Genomic DNA, 18810 nt, shown 5'->3' on the forward strand with positions numbered 1-18810 from the left:
GCAGCGGTGGCATTGTCGTCAACTGAATCGGTGAGTGGCAGCCGGCGGGGCACAGGGCAAGGTGGCAGGAGCCCAGGGCTCACTCCGGCATGTGGTGCTGGAGCACCCAGGGAGGAGCGGCAGTGGCAGTGAGAAGGGGTGGGCAGGGGTCATGAGCACAGGGCCCGAGGCCAGGGCTAGCAGGAGTGCAGGGCATAGGCCGATGTAAGCCAGCGCTCAAGGACACGTGCACAGTGTCCCCCGCCCCAGGCCACAGTGGGGACAAGCCCACAGAGCCCCCCCATCCCCGGGCTGAAACCCATGACCTGTTCTGCTCTGGGTATGCACTCACCCACAGGGCACAGACACCATCTCAAGCATCCCCCTGTGCTGGCCAGAGCCCTGCTGCCTTCTCCCCATTAATCCAGGGGTGGGAAAAATGCGGCCTGCGGGCCAGATGTGGCCTGCTAGGCCGTTCTATCTGGCCCACAGGGCCCCTAAAAATTTAAAAAATTAATACATATATGCCCCTGGCTGCCTGTCATGTGGCCCTTGATGGCTTGCCAAAACTCAGTAAGCGGCCCTCCACCCAAAATAATTGCCTGCCCCAGCGTTAATCCTTGGGCGGGCAGGTCCCTGACTCAGGCCCCACAGGGCAGGGCAGCTGAAGCCGCACACAGATGCTCTGGTGGCCAGCAGGGGCCATTGCGGTAGCAAAACAATGAGGCCAGGAGGAGCCAGTGTCTTCCCTAGCAGAGTCCATGCAGTACCTTGCCGGGAGCGGCAGGGCCAGGGCCAGCAGGTGGTGCAGAACCAATTATATTTATTTACACTAAACTCTATGGGAAAATGGGTTTCACTTAATGCTGTTTCGCTCAGCACTTGGGTTTTTCTGGAACCAATTAAGAGTGCTAAGTGGGGGCTGCCTGCATAAGAATATTGCTTGGGCATGCAGGGATGAAATCAGGAAGACCAAAGCACAATTGGAGTTGCAGCTAGCAAGGGACGTGAAAGGGAGCAAGAAGGGTTTCTACAACTACATTAGGAATAAGAGGAAGGTTAGGGAAAGTGTGGGTCCCTTACTGAATGGGGGAGGCAACCTAGTAACAGATGTTGAGGAGAAGGCTGAAGTACTCAATTCTTTATTTACCTCGGTCTTCACAGGCAAGGTCAGCTCCCAGACTACTGCACTAGGCAGCACAGTTTGGAGAGAAGGTGCACAGCCCTTGGTGGTGAAAGAGCAGGTTAGGGACTATTTAGAAAAGCTGGACAGGTATAAGCCCATGGGGCTGGATGCAATGCATCCAAGGGTGCTTAGGAAGTTGGCTGATGTGACTGCAGAGCTGCTGGCCATTATCTTTGAAAACTCGTGGTCTGGACAGTTGGTTAAAGGCAAATATAGTGACCAGCTTTAAGAAAGGGAAGAAGGAGGATCCAGGGAATTCTAGATTAGTCAGCCTGTGGAAAAAGCATGGAGCAGGTCCACAATGAATCCGTTTCTAAGCACTTGGAGGAAAAGAAGGTCATCAGAAACAGTCAGCATGGATTCACCAAGGGCAAGTCATGCCTAACCAACATGATTGCCTTCTATGATTAGATGACTGGCTCTGTGGATGCAGGGAAAGCAACGGACACGTTATACCTTGACTTTAGCAAGGCTTTTTTGATAGTTTCCCACAACATTCTTGTAAGCAAGTTAAGGAAGTATGGATTGGATGAATGAACTGTAAGGCGGATAGAAAGCTGGCTAGATCGTAGGACTCAAAAAGTAGTGATCAATGGCTGGAGGTCTAGTTGGCAGCCGGTATCAAGTGGAATACCCCAGAGATCGGTCCCAGGGCCAGTTTTGTTCAATATCTTCATGAACAAATCTGGAAGATGGGATGGATTAAATTCTCAGCAAATTTACAGATTACCAAGGTGGGGGGGGGGTGTAGTAGATGCACTGGAGGGTAGGGCTAGGATTCAGAGAGATTTAGACAAATTGGAGGATTGGACCAAAAGAAATCTCATAAGGTTCAATAAGGACAAGTGCAAATTCTTCCAGTACTTAGGATGGAAGAATCCCTGCACCACTACAGCCTGGGGACTGACATGCTGGGCAGTAGCTCTGCAGAAAAGGACCTACGGGTTACAGTGGACAGTAAGCTAGATATGAGTCAACAGTGTGACCTTGTTGCCAAGAAGGCTAACAGCATATGGGGCTGCATTACTAGGAGTCTTGCCAGCAGATGGATGGGAGTAATTATTGCCCTCTATTCTGCACTGGTGAGGCCACATCTGGACTGCTGTTTCTAGTTGTGGATCTCCCTACTACAGAAAGGATGTGGATAAGTTGGAGAGAATCCAGTGGTGCATGTCCATACATGCAAGTACGTGCGCTTCCAGCAGCTCAAATAAAAACGGTGCAAATTTGAGCTGGGGCTTTTTGCCTGAGCGCACATACTTGGACATGCACTTTGTTTTGGAGCACATTGTGCCACTTGGGGCAAAATAACCCTGCTTGGCTCCTCCTGGATCTGTAGCCAGGGGCAGCTAGAGCCCAGGGCCAGCACCTGTGCTGTCCCCATCAGTACAAAAAGTTGCCCTGGCAAGTAGCTCAGAGCTACTCGCTCTCAGGGGCTTCTGAGGCCCAGCAAGTTGGTACCTGGGGACACTACCTTGTGCCAGCTGGAATGCTGAAGCAGTCCTGAGAGTCACCTGCACCCTCTACTCATTGCAATAGTCTGGCAGTGGGGACTGCCTCCTGGCTGTGACCTGCTACGTAACTGCCAGACCCAGATGGGGACTGCACAGCCAATAGAGGCATCTGCCCCTCTGTGCCAGCTGCCAGTGGACTGTGGCTGCAGGGTTGGCCTTTGTGTGGCACAACTGCCATGTGTGCCCCTGCCCAGCCACCTGGGCAGCTATCACCTGGAAGATGTTCCCAATGTGGTAGCCTACTTTGAACTGTTAAAGCATGTCCTCCTGACCTCAATTGGCTAGGAGATCAGCCACCTTCAGCTGGGTCCAAGATGCCAGCTCTGAGCAGGCAGGGTCCTGCCACTGGGCTCCCCAGCAGAAATTCTGGTGTTCCCTATTCGAAAACTGAAAAATCCCTGATAAAAAAATCCCAGTCACTCTGTAAAATACCCTGAAATCCATGTTTCTCCATGATTAAAACAAAAAAGACCACTATATACAGAGAGAGAGTGAGAGACAGCGATCAGTTGGGCGTGTTTTATTGATATATCTACAGTGTTTAAAGCAATTTAGACACCTAGCAATTTAGTGTTAGCAGTGTTAAAGTAATTTGGATGGCTACAGCCCCGCAACAGGGGTAACAGCCCCCCTCCCCCCCAATGGGGGTCATATGGCCCCCGCAAGGGCTGCCACCCCCCTGAGTGCCCACATGCCCCACCCCAGGCCCCTGATTGCTGCCCCACCTGGCCCCATCCCCCGCCAGCTCCTGCAACCCCCCGATGGCTGTCCCCACCAAACCCCCCCACTCCCCGCAATGGCTGCCCTGCCATGCTCCATCCCCTGCTTGCACCCCCAGCCCCCTGATGGCTGTCCCCCCCAAACCCAGGCTCCAGCACTTAAAAAAAAAAGAAAAAAAAAAAGGCTCTACTCACCCTAGGAGCAGGGGCTATGGGGGCTCCGGGGCCTCCTGGCAGAGCCCCCCGCCCCAGGCAGCACAGGACAGCAGGGCCCGGGCTGGGGCTGTCACCCCGCCCCTCTGTGCAGGCGGGGCCCCAATGACCCAGATGGGCAGCTAGAACTGCTGGTAAGTGCCAGGGGCTTTGGGGTTGGTTTTATTTTTATTTTATTTTTTTTTAATTGTGGGGATGCTGGGGTGGGGGGCAGGAATCGGGGGCCTCGGGCCAGGTAGGGATTGGGGGGGGGACTTGGGAGGCAGGCAGGGATGGGGCCAGGCAAGGAAGGGATCGGGGGGGGGAGTGGGCAGGGCCAGCAGGGGTGTCCCCCCCATGGTTCCCTCCCCCCTCCTCCAGCCCCCCCGACCCTTTACTTACTGGCACTGGAGCCCTGCTGCTGGCACACTGCCTGCCCTGCACAGCAGGCAGTGCGCTTCAGCACCAGGGTGAGGGCCAACCACAGAGATGCTCTAGCAGTACTCAGCCTCTGGCTGCATCAGGACACAGTCCGGGACCATGCCCTGCCCCATTTTTTTTCACTTCATTTTTTTTTTTTTGACCCCTCGATATCCAAGGATCTAATTTTGCCCACACACTGCAAACTTGCAGCAGAGGAAACCTTTTCCTGTTCCTGCACGTGCCTTTTGCAGCATCTCAAAGGGGTTTGAGATGCTGCAAAAGGCACACACGGACTTGTTTGGATGCGCCCGCAGAGGGCAACAAAAATGGTGACGGGGCTGGGGCACGTGACTAACGAGGAGAGGCTGAGGCAACTGGGCTTATTTAGTCTACAGAAGAGAAGACAGAGGGGATTTGATAGCAGCCTTTAACTACCTGAAGGTGGTTCCAAAGAGGATGGAGCTAGACTGTTCTCAGTGGTGGCAGATGACAGAACAAGGAGCAATGGTCTCAAGTTGCAGCAAGAGAAGTTTAAGTTGGATATTAGGAAAATTTTTCTCACTTGGGAGGTGGTGAAGCATTGGAACAGGTTACCTAGGGAGGTGGTGCAATCTCCATCCTTGGAGGTTTTTAAGGCCTGGCTTGACAAAGCCCTGGCTGGGATGATCTAGTTGGTGCTGGTCCTGCTTTTAAGCAAGGGGTTGGACTAGATGACCTCCTGAGGTCCCTTCCAACCCTAACTTTTTATGATTCTACGAAAGACCAGTTGAGGATACCTGCAAGTAGCCTATTTATACAGCATGCTATGGTACTTTGCACTTTTTGAGAGAGGTGAAGGTTTGACTCTGTGTACACAAACTTGCAGATAAACAAGAGGGCTTATGGGTAGATAATCAGGTCTGTTATCTCTCACCTCCATATACTGCTGTTAACAAGACTTATCTCTGGAGACACAAATCCATAGTTTGAGAACTGAAACTAAGCATCACGGAGATATTTCATAGGCTCTACTAGACTGAGCACTGAGTCCTCCCATTGGGTAGAGCCAGAAAGGGCAAAGCTGAAACGGAACTTAGGCTTGCAACAAAAATTAAAGACAACAAAAAGTCCTTCTTCAGATATATAGGGAGCAAAAAGAAGGCACAGGGTAGCACAGACCCCCTACAAGACAAACTAGGGCAATTAGTGACAGATAGGGTTGGGACAAAGCAGAGCTCTTCAATGAGTTTTTTGCCTCTGTATTCCTGAACTCGGATCAGGACAAAGCTCCCAACTGCATCCTAGACAGGCATAAAGGGGAAACCAGCCAACCAACTGTTAGCACCAACTTAGTGAAGAGACACTTGGAGGGGCTGGATGTGTTTAAGTCAGCAGGCCCAGATGATCTTCATCCAAGGGTGCTGAAAGAATTGGCCAGAATCATAGCAAAGCCACTGGCATGCCTGTTTGAGCGCTCTTGGCACTCAGGTCAGGTCCCAGAGGACTGGAAAAGGGCCAATGTGGTCCCTATTTTCAAGAAGGGGAGGAAGGAGGATCCGGGTAACTATAAACTGGTTAGTCTCATCTCTATCCTTGGGAAAATCCTTGAAAAAATTATTAAGGATCACATTTGTGAGTGTCCAGCGGGGAAAGCAAATCTAAAGGGCAACCAGCACGGATTCGTAGCAGGTAGATTGTGCCTGACTAATCTTATCTCTTTTTATGACCAAGTCACAAAATGCTTATATGCAGGAATCGAGGCTGATGTCATCTACTTGGATTTTAAGGCCTTCAATATGGTATCTCATCATATTTTCATAGATAAACTGAGAGAATGTAACGTAGATGACTACACAGTTAGGTGGGTGGCAAACTGACTTAGGGGTCGCACCCAGAGAGTGGTGGTGGATGGGTTGGTATCAACCTGGAAAAATGTGGGCAGTGGAGTCCCACAAGGCTCAGTCCTTGGACCAGTGCTGTTCAATGTCTTCATCAATGACTTGGATGAGGGTGTAGAAAGCACTCTGTCCAAATTTGCTGATGATACCAAATTATGGGGTAAAGTTAACACACCAAAGGGTAGGGAACAAATCCAGGTGGATCTGGACAGGTTGGAAAAGTGGGTGGACAGAATAGGATGCAGTTTAATAAGGACAAATGCAAGGTGCTGCACCTAGGGAGAAGGAATCACCAGCATGCTTACAGGCTGGGGGAGGACTCTCAGCAGTATAGCAGCAGAAAGGGATCTTGGAGTCACTGTTAACTCCAAGATGAACATGAGCTGTCAATGTGATGAAGTGATCAGTAAAGCCAACCACACTTTATCATACATTAGTAGGTGCATGACAAACAGCTCCAAGGAGGGGATACTTCCCCTTTATGAGGCACTGGTCAGTCCGCAGTTGGAGCAAAGCCCTACGAGGAGAGATTGAGGACCCTGGCTCTCTTCAGCCTCCACAAGAGAAGGTTGAGAGGGGATTTTGTGGCTGCCTATGAATTAATCAAGAGGGGGCAGCAAGAAATAGGGGATACTCTGTTTACCAGGGCACCCCTTGGAGTGACTAAGAACAATGGCCACAAACTGACAGAGCAGATTTAGGTTAGACGTCAGAAATAACTTCTTTACAGTAAGGGTTGCCAAAATCTGGAACAGGCTTCCAAGGGAGGTGGTGCTCTCCCCTAGCTTGGGGGTCTTTAAGAGGAGGCTACAGGCACCTAGCTGGGGTTATCTGACCCCAAGGCTCTTTCCTGCCCAGGGCAGGGGGGTCGGACTCGATCTACTGAAGTCCCTTCCGACCCTAACATGTATGAATCTATGAGTGGTTTTCTTTAATCTTTACTAATCTGTATAGAGGAGCCTCTGGGAACCCCATAAGATTGGGCCTCTAACATAGTCCATGGCCTGTTGAGATCTATTTAGAAAACTCTTCTAAAAAGATTTCCTGAATATATCATCTCAAATAGTATATAATTAAAAGTAATAACCCCTATTCCATGATGATATCTTTGAGTTTTAATATATCTTAAATTAAACTTTTTATATAGGTTTATTTTTCTTAAAGGCATCTTAATGGAAAAAAATTTAAAAATGCAATTAAATAAATAAATAAATAAATAAAATCTGATTGTTAACTTTTTTTTTTTTTAAATCATTGATTTTTATCCACCCTGTGGCTTCCCTGCCATCCAGTCCTGCCACGCCAGTATGTTTTTGACACTGCCCAAAAATGTTGTCAACCTCTGATTTAAATTATACCCACACTTCCTTGCCTGCCTACAACCCAAATATTCTTAGAGCAGTTCTTGGTATAAACTAGAAGCCAATTAGTGAACTTCCTTCACCAACTCCTTCCCTAGGGAAATTTGCTAAACCACCTTTACTTTAGTGCAGAAACATACCCTAAAGAAAGTTTCTCTTTCATGGGGCCTCTGGATGCAAAGCAAGCAGATGTGATAACACTATTAGTAAATCAACACCATAAGATTACTTAAGAGATGTTTCATTCTTATTGTCCAGGATGCCAAAAGGAGCCAAGTTATTACCCCCAAATGGGGCTCCCCCTGCCTACTTTCCACAATTAATCTGGAACAAATTCTCCTCTTATTGTTGTTAAGCTCACTTCAGGAAAAAGAACAAGCAGAACATCAAAGCTGCAAGAGCTGACAAATCAGCTGTAATCTGTCAAGAATGCGCATAAATTCCATTCTCTTCTGTGCACGTCCATCTGACCAAACCACAGGCTGAGATTAAACACCCCAATAACAACACAGGAGCCAGACGTTCTGAAGTTCAGTGCATGGAGAGAGCAGGCAGGGATAGAAAGGGTCTATGATACACAAAATCTTTCCCTAATAGCTAGACCATAAGTTTCTGCTCAAAAAGCTGAGAAGTGGAAGGACAGGAGAAGGAACTGAAAAGTGGGGGGGAAAGAAACAAAAAAGTGTGAGGGCCAACTAGGTACAGACTTTACAAGGCCTCACAGCGCATGCACACATTTCAGCTGTTCCCATCTGACAGCAGCTGTCTGTCATGGTGATTTCTACTCAAAGGTAAGTGATGCCAAGCATGCATGGGCGACTGGTTCCTATTGAGCCTGGGGTAGCACCTGCAGAAGCCATCGGCAGCGGGGCTGGCAAGCACCCGCAGAAGCCACTGGTGGCGTCGGCAGTGGGGCCGGCCCTGTCAGGGGGTGCACATGTCCCCCCGCCCCCTGTGTCTCCCCTAACAGTCACCTATGCAAGCATGGATCCTAAAGTACCAGAAAATAGCCTCCCACACTTAAAGATTGAAGGAGAACCTAATCTACTATGTGGAGTGAGGGTGAATTTCTTGTTGCCTGTGCTCTATTTTCAAAGGCACACATAACAAGTACTCGCACACACTCAACACAGCTCTCAGGTCTTCTTATGAAATAAAGCAGGAAACAAGGAAAGGCACAAGCCCATTTTCTTCTCCTTTCCACAGGTGGTCTTGTACCATCAATATACTTACATTAGACTCTTTCAGTTCCTACCACCCATTTGAAACCACAGAACCTTAGAAAAAGAGTACTTTTCCTATACCCAGTCCCACCTAAGTTGTGGTTTGTAAGTCTTAAATCCAATATAGTGGATATTGCCGCTTTCTGCTTGTATTTTGGAGAAGCTATGGCTCACTGACACACAGTAAAACAAGAAAAATATCTAATGTTTTAACTTAAAGCAAAATTCTTTGTCTTACTGTAATGGTGTAATAGTGGCTGTACTTGAGACCATTGCTCCTTCTTCCGTCATCTGTTGCCACTGGGAACAGTCTAGCTCCATCCTCTTTGGAACCCCCCTCAGGTAGGTGAAGGCTGCCATCAAATCCCCTCTCAGTCTTCTCTTCTGCAGACTAAATAAATCCAGTTCCCTCAGCCTCTCCTCAGAAGTCATGTGCCCTAGCCCCCGAACTGTTTTCATTGCTCTAATTATCTCTGAATTATCTCACTTCATCTTCTAAGAATTGGACCTTATGTTTTGGTCCACCAACCTAAAAAACCCTTTACCCACCAGAAGTGGGTAAAGAGACATTGTGGAGAGGATCCATCTCTCCGATAATTACCCAATGTTCCTCATCCATGTGGCACGAACGGCACAGCCAGGGGTAACCCTGACCGAGTCATGAGTGACTACAGGGCTCTGGGGGCTGGGCTCAAGGGACTAGGGGCCCAAGTAGCTTTCTCTTCTGTGCTCCCTGTTGCAGGCCACGCACCCAGGAGGGAAGGCCGCGTGGAAGAGCCATGGAAGACACTTCAGACAGTGGGTCTACTGCAAGGGGTTTGGTTACCTCAACCACAGCACACACTTCAGAGAGAGAGGACTTGCAGGACAAGAGAGGATGAGATGGCATTCACCTCATACGGAGAGGTAAGGCCCTGTTCTCAGCCACGATGGCTTATCTACTGGACAGGGCTTTACACTGACTTTGCTGCGGGATGAGGAAACTCTAAGCGGAGCATGCCCGGGGACTGGCACACAGGAAAGCTCCCTTGTGGAGGACACTAGCAAAACTGTCTCTGGAAACGCTAACCAAATAGTTCTCCCACAGCATCTCAGGAAAACGAGGGTGTCAGTTGAGGGCCTCAGTTGCCTGTACGCCAATGGCAAGGAGCATGGGGAACAAGCAGGAGGAGCTAGCCCTCCTGCTCTCTAGCGGGCAATATGACCTGGTAGGGATCACAGAGACCTGGTGGGACTCCTCGCATGACTGAAGCATAGCTGTAGAGGGCTACACTCTGCAAAAAAGGGACTGAGCATTGAGAAGAGGTGGAAGGGTAGCTCTCTACGTGAGAGAGCAGTACCCCTCTCTGAAGGTGGACATTGGCTCCAAAGATAAGCAGCTTGAAACCCTCTGGGCAGGTGGGTGTGGGGGGGCAGGTGAGAGAGACCTAACTGTGGGCATTTACTACAGGTCACTGAGCCAAGGGGAGGAGCTGGATCTGGAGTTCTCTCAAACTGACAAAGGCCACACGTGCAAGGGACTTGGTTGTCGTGGGTGACTTCAACTGCCCGCACAGACTGGGAGGAACACTTGGCTAGGTCAGATCGTTCACACAGTTTCCTGACCGTGATCAAGGCGCTCTTCCTGATCCTGGAAGTGCAAGGGCCAACGAGAGGCAACGCTCTCCTGGATCTGGTCTTGGCCAAGAGAGATGATCTGGTGTGTGGCTTGAACATTGAGGGTAACCTGGGCAACAGCAACCATGAAATTATCAGGTTCACCGTCAGCTGCAAGGTCGACAAATCAACTAGCAGGATTGAAGTCCTGGACTTCAAGAATGCTGACTTCAACAGGCTCTGAGCATTAATAGGGGAGGCAATGAGGGACCAGGAAGCAAAGGAAAATGGGGTCCACAAAGAGTGGTCATTGCTCAAGGACATGATCTTCGAAACACAAAAGAACACCGTTCCTGTAAAGAAGAAAGGTAGCAGCAGGGCTGGGAAGCCCTCCTGGTTTAATAGGGACATTGCGATCCTCTTATAAAAGAAAAAAGAGGTATACGCACTGTGGCAGAAAGCCACCTTTGCCTCTCCCCAAAGTCCCTGCGCTGTGACAATTTGATAAGGATGGGCCCCACAGAGAGACATCCTTACTCTCTCTCTTTAGGTAACCTGAGCTAGATACACTCCTGAGGGAGGGGGGAAACCTGCTCCCTCTGCCTATTTGACAAAAGCCTGGTGCCTAGGGTGTGGTCCTGAGTGGGGGGAGGGAAAAGCCCCTGCTCATCTGCCCAGGGAACCAGAGATGCTTTTTAAATTGGTTGGCTAGTTGCCAACACTGCTGGCTTCTATTGGACTGGGCTGCTGAGGTCAGAAAGGCTATATAAGGGCCTGGTCCAAGAAGAAGGGGGGGAGAAGCCATTTTACTAGCATGGCCCAAACACTAGGACACAGGGAGAGAGTCTGATTCAACTGAAACGCTCCTTCTCTGGAAATCTCCGAGCCAGATCTCTACCATCTTCTGGATGATACTTGTGTTTCTAGAGAGTTAGTCAGCTCACAGTGATGCATTTGTGTATCAAACTGCTACCTCGGCCAGACTGTTTTGCTCAATGGTAATCCCTTGATAGTGCTCTACCTCTTACCCTATTCTAACACTACCCTTTGTAACCAATAAAGTTCTCCTTTGTGACTGGTGTAGGAGACTTATTGAGGGGTGGGTTTAATTATGCCTAGGAGGCCCCTTAGGTCTGTGGACTAAGGGAGACTATCCTTTTTGGCCCCTGACTTGGGGAGGAGCCCTAAGTGCTTGTATTGGGTCGAGTACCCATAGGACTATTAGGCCTGTGTTTCCCTGAGGACACAGAACCTAGAAGGTCCCCTCTTGGGGTGGTGGCAGCACGTTACCCCTGGACTCTGCGGTGGGGCTCGAAAGGGGGTCTGCCAGGGCTTAGGCGCCCCTGGGGAGTCGCATGGAGTCCGGAAGGTGGACAGGAGTAGTGAAGTGGGAGGCTTAATGCAGGAGCTCCCCCTACTGGCTCGCCACACACACAGTGGAAGCTAGGGACAGTCCTCAAGGAGGACTATACTTTAGTGGCCAGCACTTGTAGGGAAATGGTCAGGAAAGCCAAGGCGGTGACTGAGTTTATGTTAGCCACGGGAGTCAAGGACAATAACACATCCTTCTTTAGGTATGTAGGCAGTAGAAGGAAAACAAATGGAAGTGTGGGGCCCCTGCTTAACACCTCGGGGCAGCTGGTAAGCAACATTCAGGAAAAAAATGAACTCCTGAATGCCCACTTTGCTTCAGTATTTCACCGGACCATGGGGAAAGTCAAGCAAGATAAATCTCAAAGGGGGCACACCAGGACTGACAGTCTCCCTACTGTGGATGCTGAGCGGGTGCAATACCAACTAGAAAAGCTAGACATTTATAAGTCAGCAGGACCAGATGGACTCCATCTGAGAGGACTGAAGGAGCTGGCTGAGGTCATCATAGAACACCTGGCGAAGCTCTTTCAGAATTCGTGGCACACAGGGGAGATCCCTGAGGATTGGAAGAGGGCCAACATTGTGCCCATCTTTAAGAAGGGTAAAAGGGAGGACCCAGACAACTATAGGCCAATCAGCCTGTTGTCTTGGTGCAAAGTGGCCAGTGGTGTCCCTCAGGGGTCCATGCTTAGACCGGTGCTTTTCAACATCTTTATTAATGATTTGGATGGGGGAGTAAAAAGCTCACTGGCAAAGTTCACGGATGACAACAAGTTATGGGGCAGGGTGGCTACGCCAGAAGATAGGTTGCTGATACAGGCGAACCTGGATAGGCTAGAGAGTTGTACGGAGCGGAACCAGATGAAATTTAACACTTCAAAGGGTAAGGTGATATAAACTCCTGGAAGGTCGCTTCAGGTTGAATACCAGGAAAAACTCCTTCATAGTCAGGGTGACCAGACTGTGGAATAAACTCGCTCCAGATGTGGTGCAGTCACCTACCCTGGAGGTTTTCAAGAGGAGACTGGACAGTCACCTCGCTGGGGTCACTTGACCCCAGTTGTCTTCCTGCCTAGAGCAGGGGGGCTGGACCCAATGATCTGCAAGGTCCCTTCCAGCCCCTAACAATCTACGAATCTATGAATCTATGAAGTTTACTCACCCACACAGTACTTACAGATGGTATTCAAGATACCTCTTACTCTTCTTTGTTAAGCTAGGTAGATCAAGTGTCCCACTGTAAGGCATATTTCCAGACTTTAAATAATTCTTATGCAGAGCCTCTTAACCCTGTCAGCAACCTTGCATGCAAAGATCAAATTTCCTAGTCACCCACTCAGACCATTTAGGAGGCTGCTTCTGTTGGTTTTGACATGTTTTTACTTTCATTGATCATCCCAGTAATGCCAAAAATTTCCATTACTGATGGACATCAAGAGATGTAGACATACAGTGCCAGGATGTTAAATGGTGACAATGACAGAAGACATCTGTCATCGTGCAGGATTTGGCTTCCTCAACCATGACCCACACTTCCTGGCAAGGGACTTCCCAGGACGCGATGGACTTCAACTCTTTTTTCCAACAGGCTGGCTGATCTCTTATGTCGGGCTTTAAACTAGCTCAGACGGGGAGGCAGAAGAAGGAGAACATCGGGAACTTGCAATTCATGGGACATCCAGCAGTACAGCACAGGTAAGCAATAAGGAGGTAAGCAATAAAGGGCCCACTGGGCATCAGAGCCAGGGGGCAACAAAGGTGCCAGTCACTGGGCTCAACTGCCTATACACTAATGCTAGGAGCATGGGGAACAAGCAGGATGAACTAGCACTCCTGCTTACAGAAAACACTTACAACTTAGTGGGGTTAACAGAAAACTTTTGGGACTCTACCCACGACTGGGCAGTACACATTGAGGGCTAAGCTATACAGAAAGGATAGAGTAGGGAGGAGAGGAGGAGGGGTTGCACTCTATGTCAAGGAGCATTATACATCAACGCTTATCAAAATGGAATTGGAGGAGGAGAAAGTAGAAGGATTGTGGGTTAGGATACATGGAGGTCAAGGGGAAAGGGATTTGGTGGTAGGGGTCTGCTACAGACCCCCACAGCAAGGGAAAGAACTAGATTTGGAACTCCTGAGGCAGCTCTCAGAGACCATAAAGACTAGGGAAGCGGTAGTCATGGGGGATCTAAAACTACCCTGACATCTGCTGGGAGAAACGGACAGTAAATTCCCACCGTTCACACAGGTTCCTATCTTCTGTGCAGGACCTCCACCTGACGCAGGAGGTCCATGGTCCCACTAGGGGGAATGCCTTACTGGACCTGGTACTGGCAATGGGGGATGACATGGTAGGGGACCTACAGATCAGTGGTCACCCAGGGGACAGTGACCACCGAATAATAGAATTCACCATAAGGCGTAAAGCGGGAAAGGTAACTAGTAGGGTGGAAGTGCTAGACTTTAGGAAGGCTGACTTCAGCGAGCTCAGGTGTTTAGTCAATGACATACTGTAGGGTAAGAGATTTGGTGAGATGGGAGCCCAGGAAGGGTGGCTGTGCCTTAAGGAAGCGATCTTTCAGGCACAGAGGGAGATGATCCCGATGCGGGGGAAAAGGGGCCAAGAGGCTTCCTTGGCTAACCAGAGAAATCCAGAGCAGCCTAAGGGCAAAAAGGGGGGCATATAAGCAGTGGAAACAGGGAGAAATTACTAAAGAGGAGTATGCCTCCTCAGCTTGCAGTTGTAGGGAGGCAGTTGGAAAGGCCAAAGCTACCCTGGAGCTGAGGATGGCATCCCAAGTTAAGGATAACAAAAAAATGTTTTTCAGATTTATAGGGAGTAAAAGGAAGGCCCAGGGCAGTATAGGACCACTACTGAACGGGCAAAAGCAACTGGTGACAGACAGGGGGGACAAGGCTGAACTCCTCAATGAGTTCTTTGCCTCAGTATTCCTAAACAAGAGGCAAGACAAGTCTCACAATGGGATCGTAGAGAGACAACAGCAGGGCGCCAGATCACCAAGCTTTGACCCTGAGATAGTGCAGAGTCACTTGGAAGGACTGGATGCGTTTAAGTCAGCAGGCCCGGATGAGCTCCATCCGAGGGTACTGAAGGCACTGGCTGATGTCAATGCACAGCCACTGGCAAGAATATTTGAGCACTTGTGGCGCATGGGCCAGGTCCCGGAGGACTGGAAAAGGGCCAATGTGGTCCCTATTTTCAAGAAGGGGAGGAAGGAGGATCCAAGCAACTACAGGCCAGTCAGTCTCACCTCCATCCTTGGTAAAGTCTTTGAAAAGATTATTAAGGATCATATATGTGACAGCCCAGCAGGAAAAATTATGCTGAGGGGAAACCAGCACAGGTTCATAGCAGGTAGATCATGCCTGACAAATCTAGTCTCTTTTTATGACCAGGTTACAAAACACCTGGACGCAGGAGTAGGGGTATATATCATTTACTTAGACTTCAGGAAGGCCTTCGATACGGTATCCCACCCCATACTGGTGAACAAATTAAGAGGCTGCGACTTGGATGATTACACAGTCTGGTGGGTGGCAAATTGGCTAGAGGGTCATACCCAGAGAGTGGTGGTGGACAGGTCAATATCGACCTGGAAGGACGTGGGCAGTGGGGTCCCGCAGGGCTCGGTCCTTGGACCAATACTCTTCAATGTCTTCATCAATGACTTGGACGAGGGAGTGAAGTGTATTCCGCCCAAGTTTGCAGATGATACAATACTGTGAGGAGAAGTGGACACACCAGAGGGCAGGAAACAACTACAGGCAGACCTGGACAGGTTGGACAAATGGGCAGAAAACAACAGAATGTGATTTAACAAGGAGAAGTGCAAAGTGCTGCACCTAGGGAGGAAAAATGTCCAGCACACCTACTGCCTAGGAAATGACCTGCTCGGTAGCACGGAAGCAGAAAGGGATCTCGAAGTCCTAGTGGACTCTAAGATGAACGTGAGTTGTCAGTGTGACAAAGTCATCAGCAAAGCTAACTGCATGACAAACAGAACCAAGGAAGCGATACTTCTCCTCTACTGGGCACTGGTCAGACCGCAGTTGGAATACTGCGTCCAGTTTTGGGCGCCACACTTTAAGAGGGATGTGGATAACCTGGAAAGGGTCCAGAGAAGGGCCACTCGTATGGTTAAGGGCTTGCAGGCCAAGCCCTATGAGGAGATACTAGGGCACCTGGACCTCTTCAGCCTCCGCAAGAGAAGATTGAGAGGCGACCTTGTGGCTGCCTATAAATTCATCACAGGGGCACAGAAGGAAATTGGTGAGGCTCTGCTCACCAAGGCGCCCCTGGCAGTTGCAAGGAATAATGGCCATAAGCTAGCAGAGAGCAGATTTAGATTGGACATTAGGAAGAACTTCACAGTTCGAGTGGCCAAGGTCTGGAACGGGCTCCCAAGGGAGGTGGTGCTCTCCCCTACCCTGGGGGTCTTCAAGAGGAGGTTAGATGAGTATCTAGCTGGGGTCATCTAGACCCAGCACTCTTTCCTGCCTATGCAGGGGGTCAGACTCGATGATCTATTGAGGTCCCTTCCAACCCTAACATCTATGAATCTATTAATCTTTCTGAAGCAGTTTAGTAGAAATGGCTACCAAACCCCTGTGTACAGTCTTCCTTCAAATTTAGCTTAATTGGATTCCTAATTGATTTAAGATTAACCAGAATAGGCCTGGTCTATATCAGATTTTATATCATGCCCAAAGTCTTTTAAAGGCTTGTTGGGCACTTTTACACGACCTTGGGGGGGGGGGGGGGGTAGGGGCAGCAGTGCTTTAATCAGAGCAGCTCTAAGACCCACTCTAATTAAAGCACCCCCGCATCTCCTGTACCAGTGTCTCCGTGCTTAAAAATGGAGGCGGGGGCACTTCAACTAAAGTGCATCAAACAAGCTTTAGTTCAAGCGCCCCTGACGCCATTTTTAAGCATGGGACACTAATACATGAGACACAGGAGGCTGCTGGAGTGTAGCAATTGCCACACTCCAGCAGACTCAACTGAGTCTGCTCCAACATGCTGGAATTCCAGCACATCAGAGCAGCCTCCATGCTCGTGTATAGGCGCCCTTTGTGTTAACCTGTACCAGTTTAAAAATCACATTCATGTAACAACTTTAGTATATTGACAAGCTTGGCACTGGGAATTTTTCAGGTGTATTTAATCTGCTGACAGACAGCTGAGTAACTAGCATCACTCAGCTGTAATATAGGACAAACAAGAGTGATTCTGACAGGCGATGGCTAGAAAATGGTATTTAGAGGTTTGCTTTTGGGAATTGGCTTGTAGGTGTAGTAAATACTGCATTAGAACAATGGTTCAGGGGAATGACAAGGGTTTTGATTTCTAAAAGCCTGTTTGTAAACAAAGTTTCCTTCAAGGCCCACTTTGTCTGAAGCCAGCAAACACACAGGCTGAAAGAACAAAGACGTACACCACACTGTTCCGTAACATGAACAGTGTACTGAAACAGAGATAAGGGACTCCCCAGCATTGGCATTAGGTCACAGTGTCCAACTACAGAGCCTTTGGGATTTCTGGTTTTGGTGAACAGATCAAATTAGGAGGCCTGGTAAATAACTAAATTAAGATGTGTGCGTAGAACATGGACAGTATGACAACCACAGGGAAACTAATCAGCGATGCCTGGGAATGAAAAGTCATTAGAGGGAAGAAAGAATACAAAAGGAGCAATTTCAGAGTACCAAACGTTTCCCAAGAGGGGAACCCAAGGCCACCATAGACAGAGGGCACATCACCAGCCCATCTCACCCGCTTGACTGGGGCATGGTAGGCCTTGACTGTCGACCTCCAGCCTCCTGACATCTGACATTCAATGAAGAACCTCAGGGTGAAGCTCATGTACTGATCAGATGTACCTTCCCTCTGTGACAGCTCTAGGACTGGTAGATGTGGAATCAGGGAGTAGGGGGTGGGAAGAGGTATTTTGTTTGCCTTGCCTGCATTATTTTTATTTGCTATCTCTGTGTATCAATAACATTCGCCTATTATCAAATGGAGAGGTCGTAGTCAGTCTAAGAGTTTGGGTCTACCTGAAACAAGGTATCTGGGTCATAAATCTAGTGCCAGATGAACTTCAGGAGTCTTAGTCTCTCCTCTGTCCATATTGTAGCCAATTTGCCATGCTGCCAGACAACAATCTCAAGGATAGAAGTGGGCAGGATAAACAAAGTAAATTTCAACTTATCTGGGCATTGTCAGACCACAGTTTCTTGCTGTTTTTCTAACAATGCTAACAGTGCCAACTGTCCAGAGCCCCAAAAGAGATTTCAATCAGTTTAATTCAGATTTAATGTAATGTTTAGGGTGCAACACTTACTGTGTTGTATCATAGGGCAACTTCAACAAGAGGACATGAACTACAGCGAAAAAAGGGTAGGCACTAGTGCAAGTTCAGGAGTAATGAACAAATATGAGAGATGTAACCATAGGAAGCAAGAGAGGATGTAACTAGGTCTGTATTAAAACTAAGAGGAATGCAAGACAGGCATTTAGAGGGAAAAACATTACAGGGTAGCAGAGCTAGACAGATAGGTGGAGGGAGCTGGATGGGCTATGTGGCTTCTTTCCAGCCCAAAATGTTGCTATTTAAAACATGACCAGAGGGAAATAAAGTTAGAAGGCCCCTGTGCCTCCTGTTTAAATGAGTCAAATTGAGGAGGCAGCACTTGGGTGATTCCATTCTAACTGCTGGTTTCCATACAGGTTTTCTGGACATCGTCCCTGCACCCCACATAATAACAAACCTTTAAGAATTGGTCTATAATGCCCTGTTCCACATCTGGGATACCTGCCAAAACACATGCCCTGCCCACTTGCTCCCGTTCACTATGCCCCAAATTCTGGGAATGACATGACATAGTTGCCTCAGAATGGTCCTGACTGTATGCCAAGAAGGACAGCAGGAACACAGAGCCTTGGCAAAGTACTGGGGCATGTGTTCAGTGCCACTCCAAGCTAGGCACATGGCCCTGATGCTGGGCTTTGGTGCATGCTGACCTGAAGGATTTTGAATGGATAAAAGAAACAGAAGTTGCTCAAATGAAAGGGATAAAATGTTTTTGAAAGGTTTTGGGGAGTTTCTTTGGCCATTGTTCTTGTGTCCATGTGATTCTTGTGAAGTTCATTGGAGGGCCCTATTCTCTCGGTGCAGAGGCTATAGGCTTATTGTAGAGTCCTAAAGGTATAGTGGACATCTGAAGAAGACTGTATTAAAGTGCAAATGGTGTGACACAGCTCAGGGACACCATACTGGAACTACTTGGTTCTGGAAGATCCTAACTTGTGAACAATGTACCAAATGAAGAAGAAAGTAACTAT

General features: G+C 48.8%; 1 protein-coding gene across 7 annotated transcripts in view; it reads right to left on the reverse strand.

Annotated features, from left to right (window-relative positions):
* Positions 1–18810, reverse strand: part of PALD1 (phosphatase domain containing paladin 1) — a 222902-nt gene that overhangs the window by 38409 nt on the left and 165683 nt on the right. For 4 of the 7 annotated variants that reach the window (XM_059729907.1, XM_059729906.1, XM_059729908.1 and 1 more), the window contains one exon: positions 8713–8865. The exons of the other annotated variants lie outside the window; for them this stretch is intronic. In XM_059729907.1, coding sequence (XP_059585890.1) covers positions 8713–8865 — 153 coding nt within the window. The remainder of the gene's footprint in view (positions 1–8712; positions 8866–18810) is intronic. 7 annotated transcript variants of the gene reach the window in all.

The sequence above is a fragment of the Alligator mississippiensis genome, chromosome 6 (assembly GCF_030867095.1).
Source record: "Alligator mississippiensis isolate rAllMis1 chromosome 6, rAllMis1, whole genome shotgun sequence".
NCBI lineage: Eukaryota > Metazoa > Chordata > Crocodylia > Alligatoridae > Alligator > Alligator mississippiensis.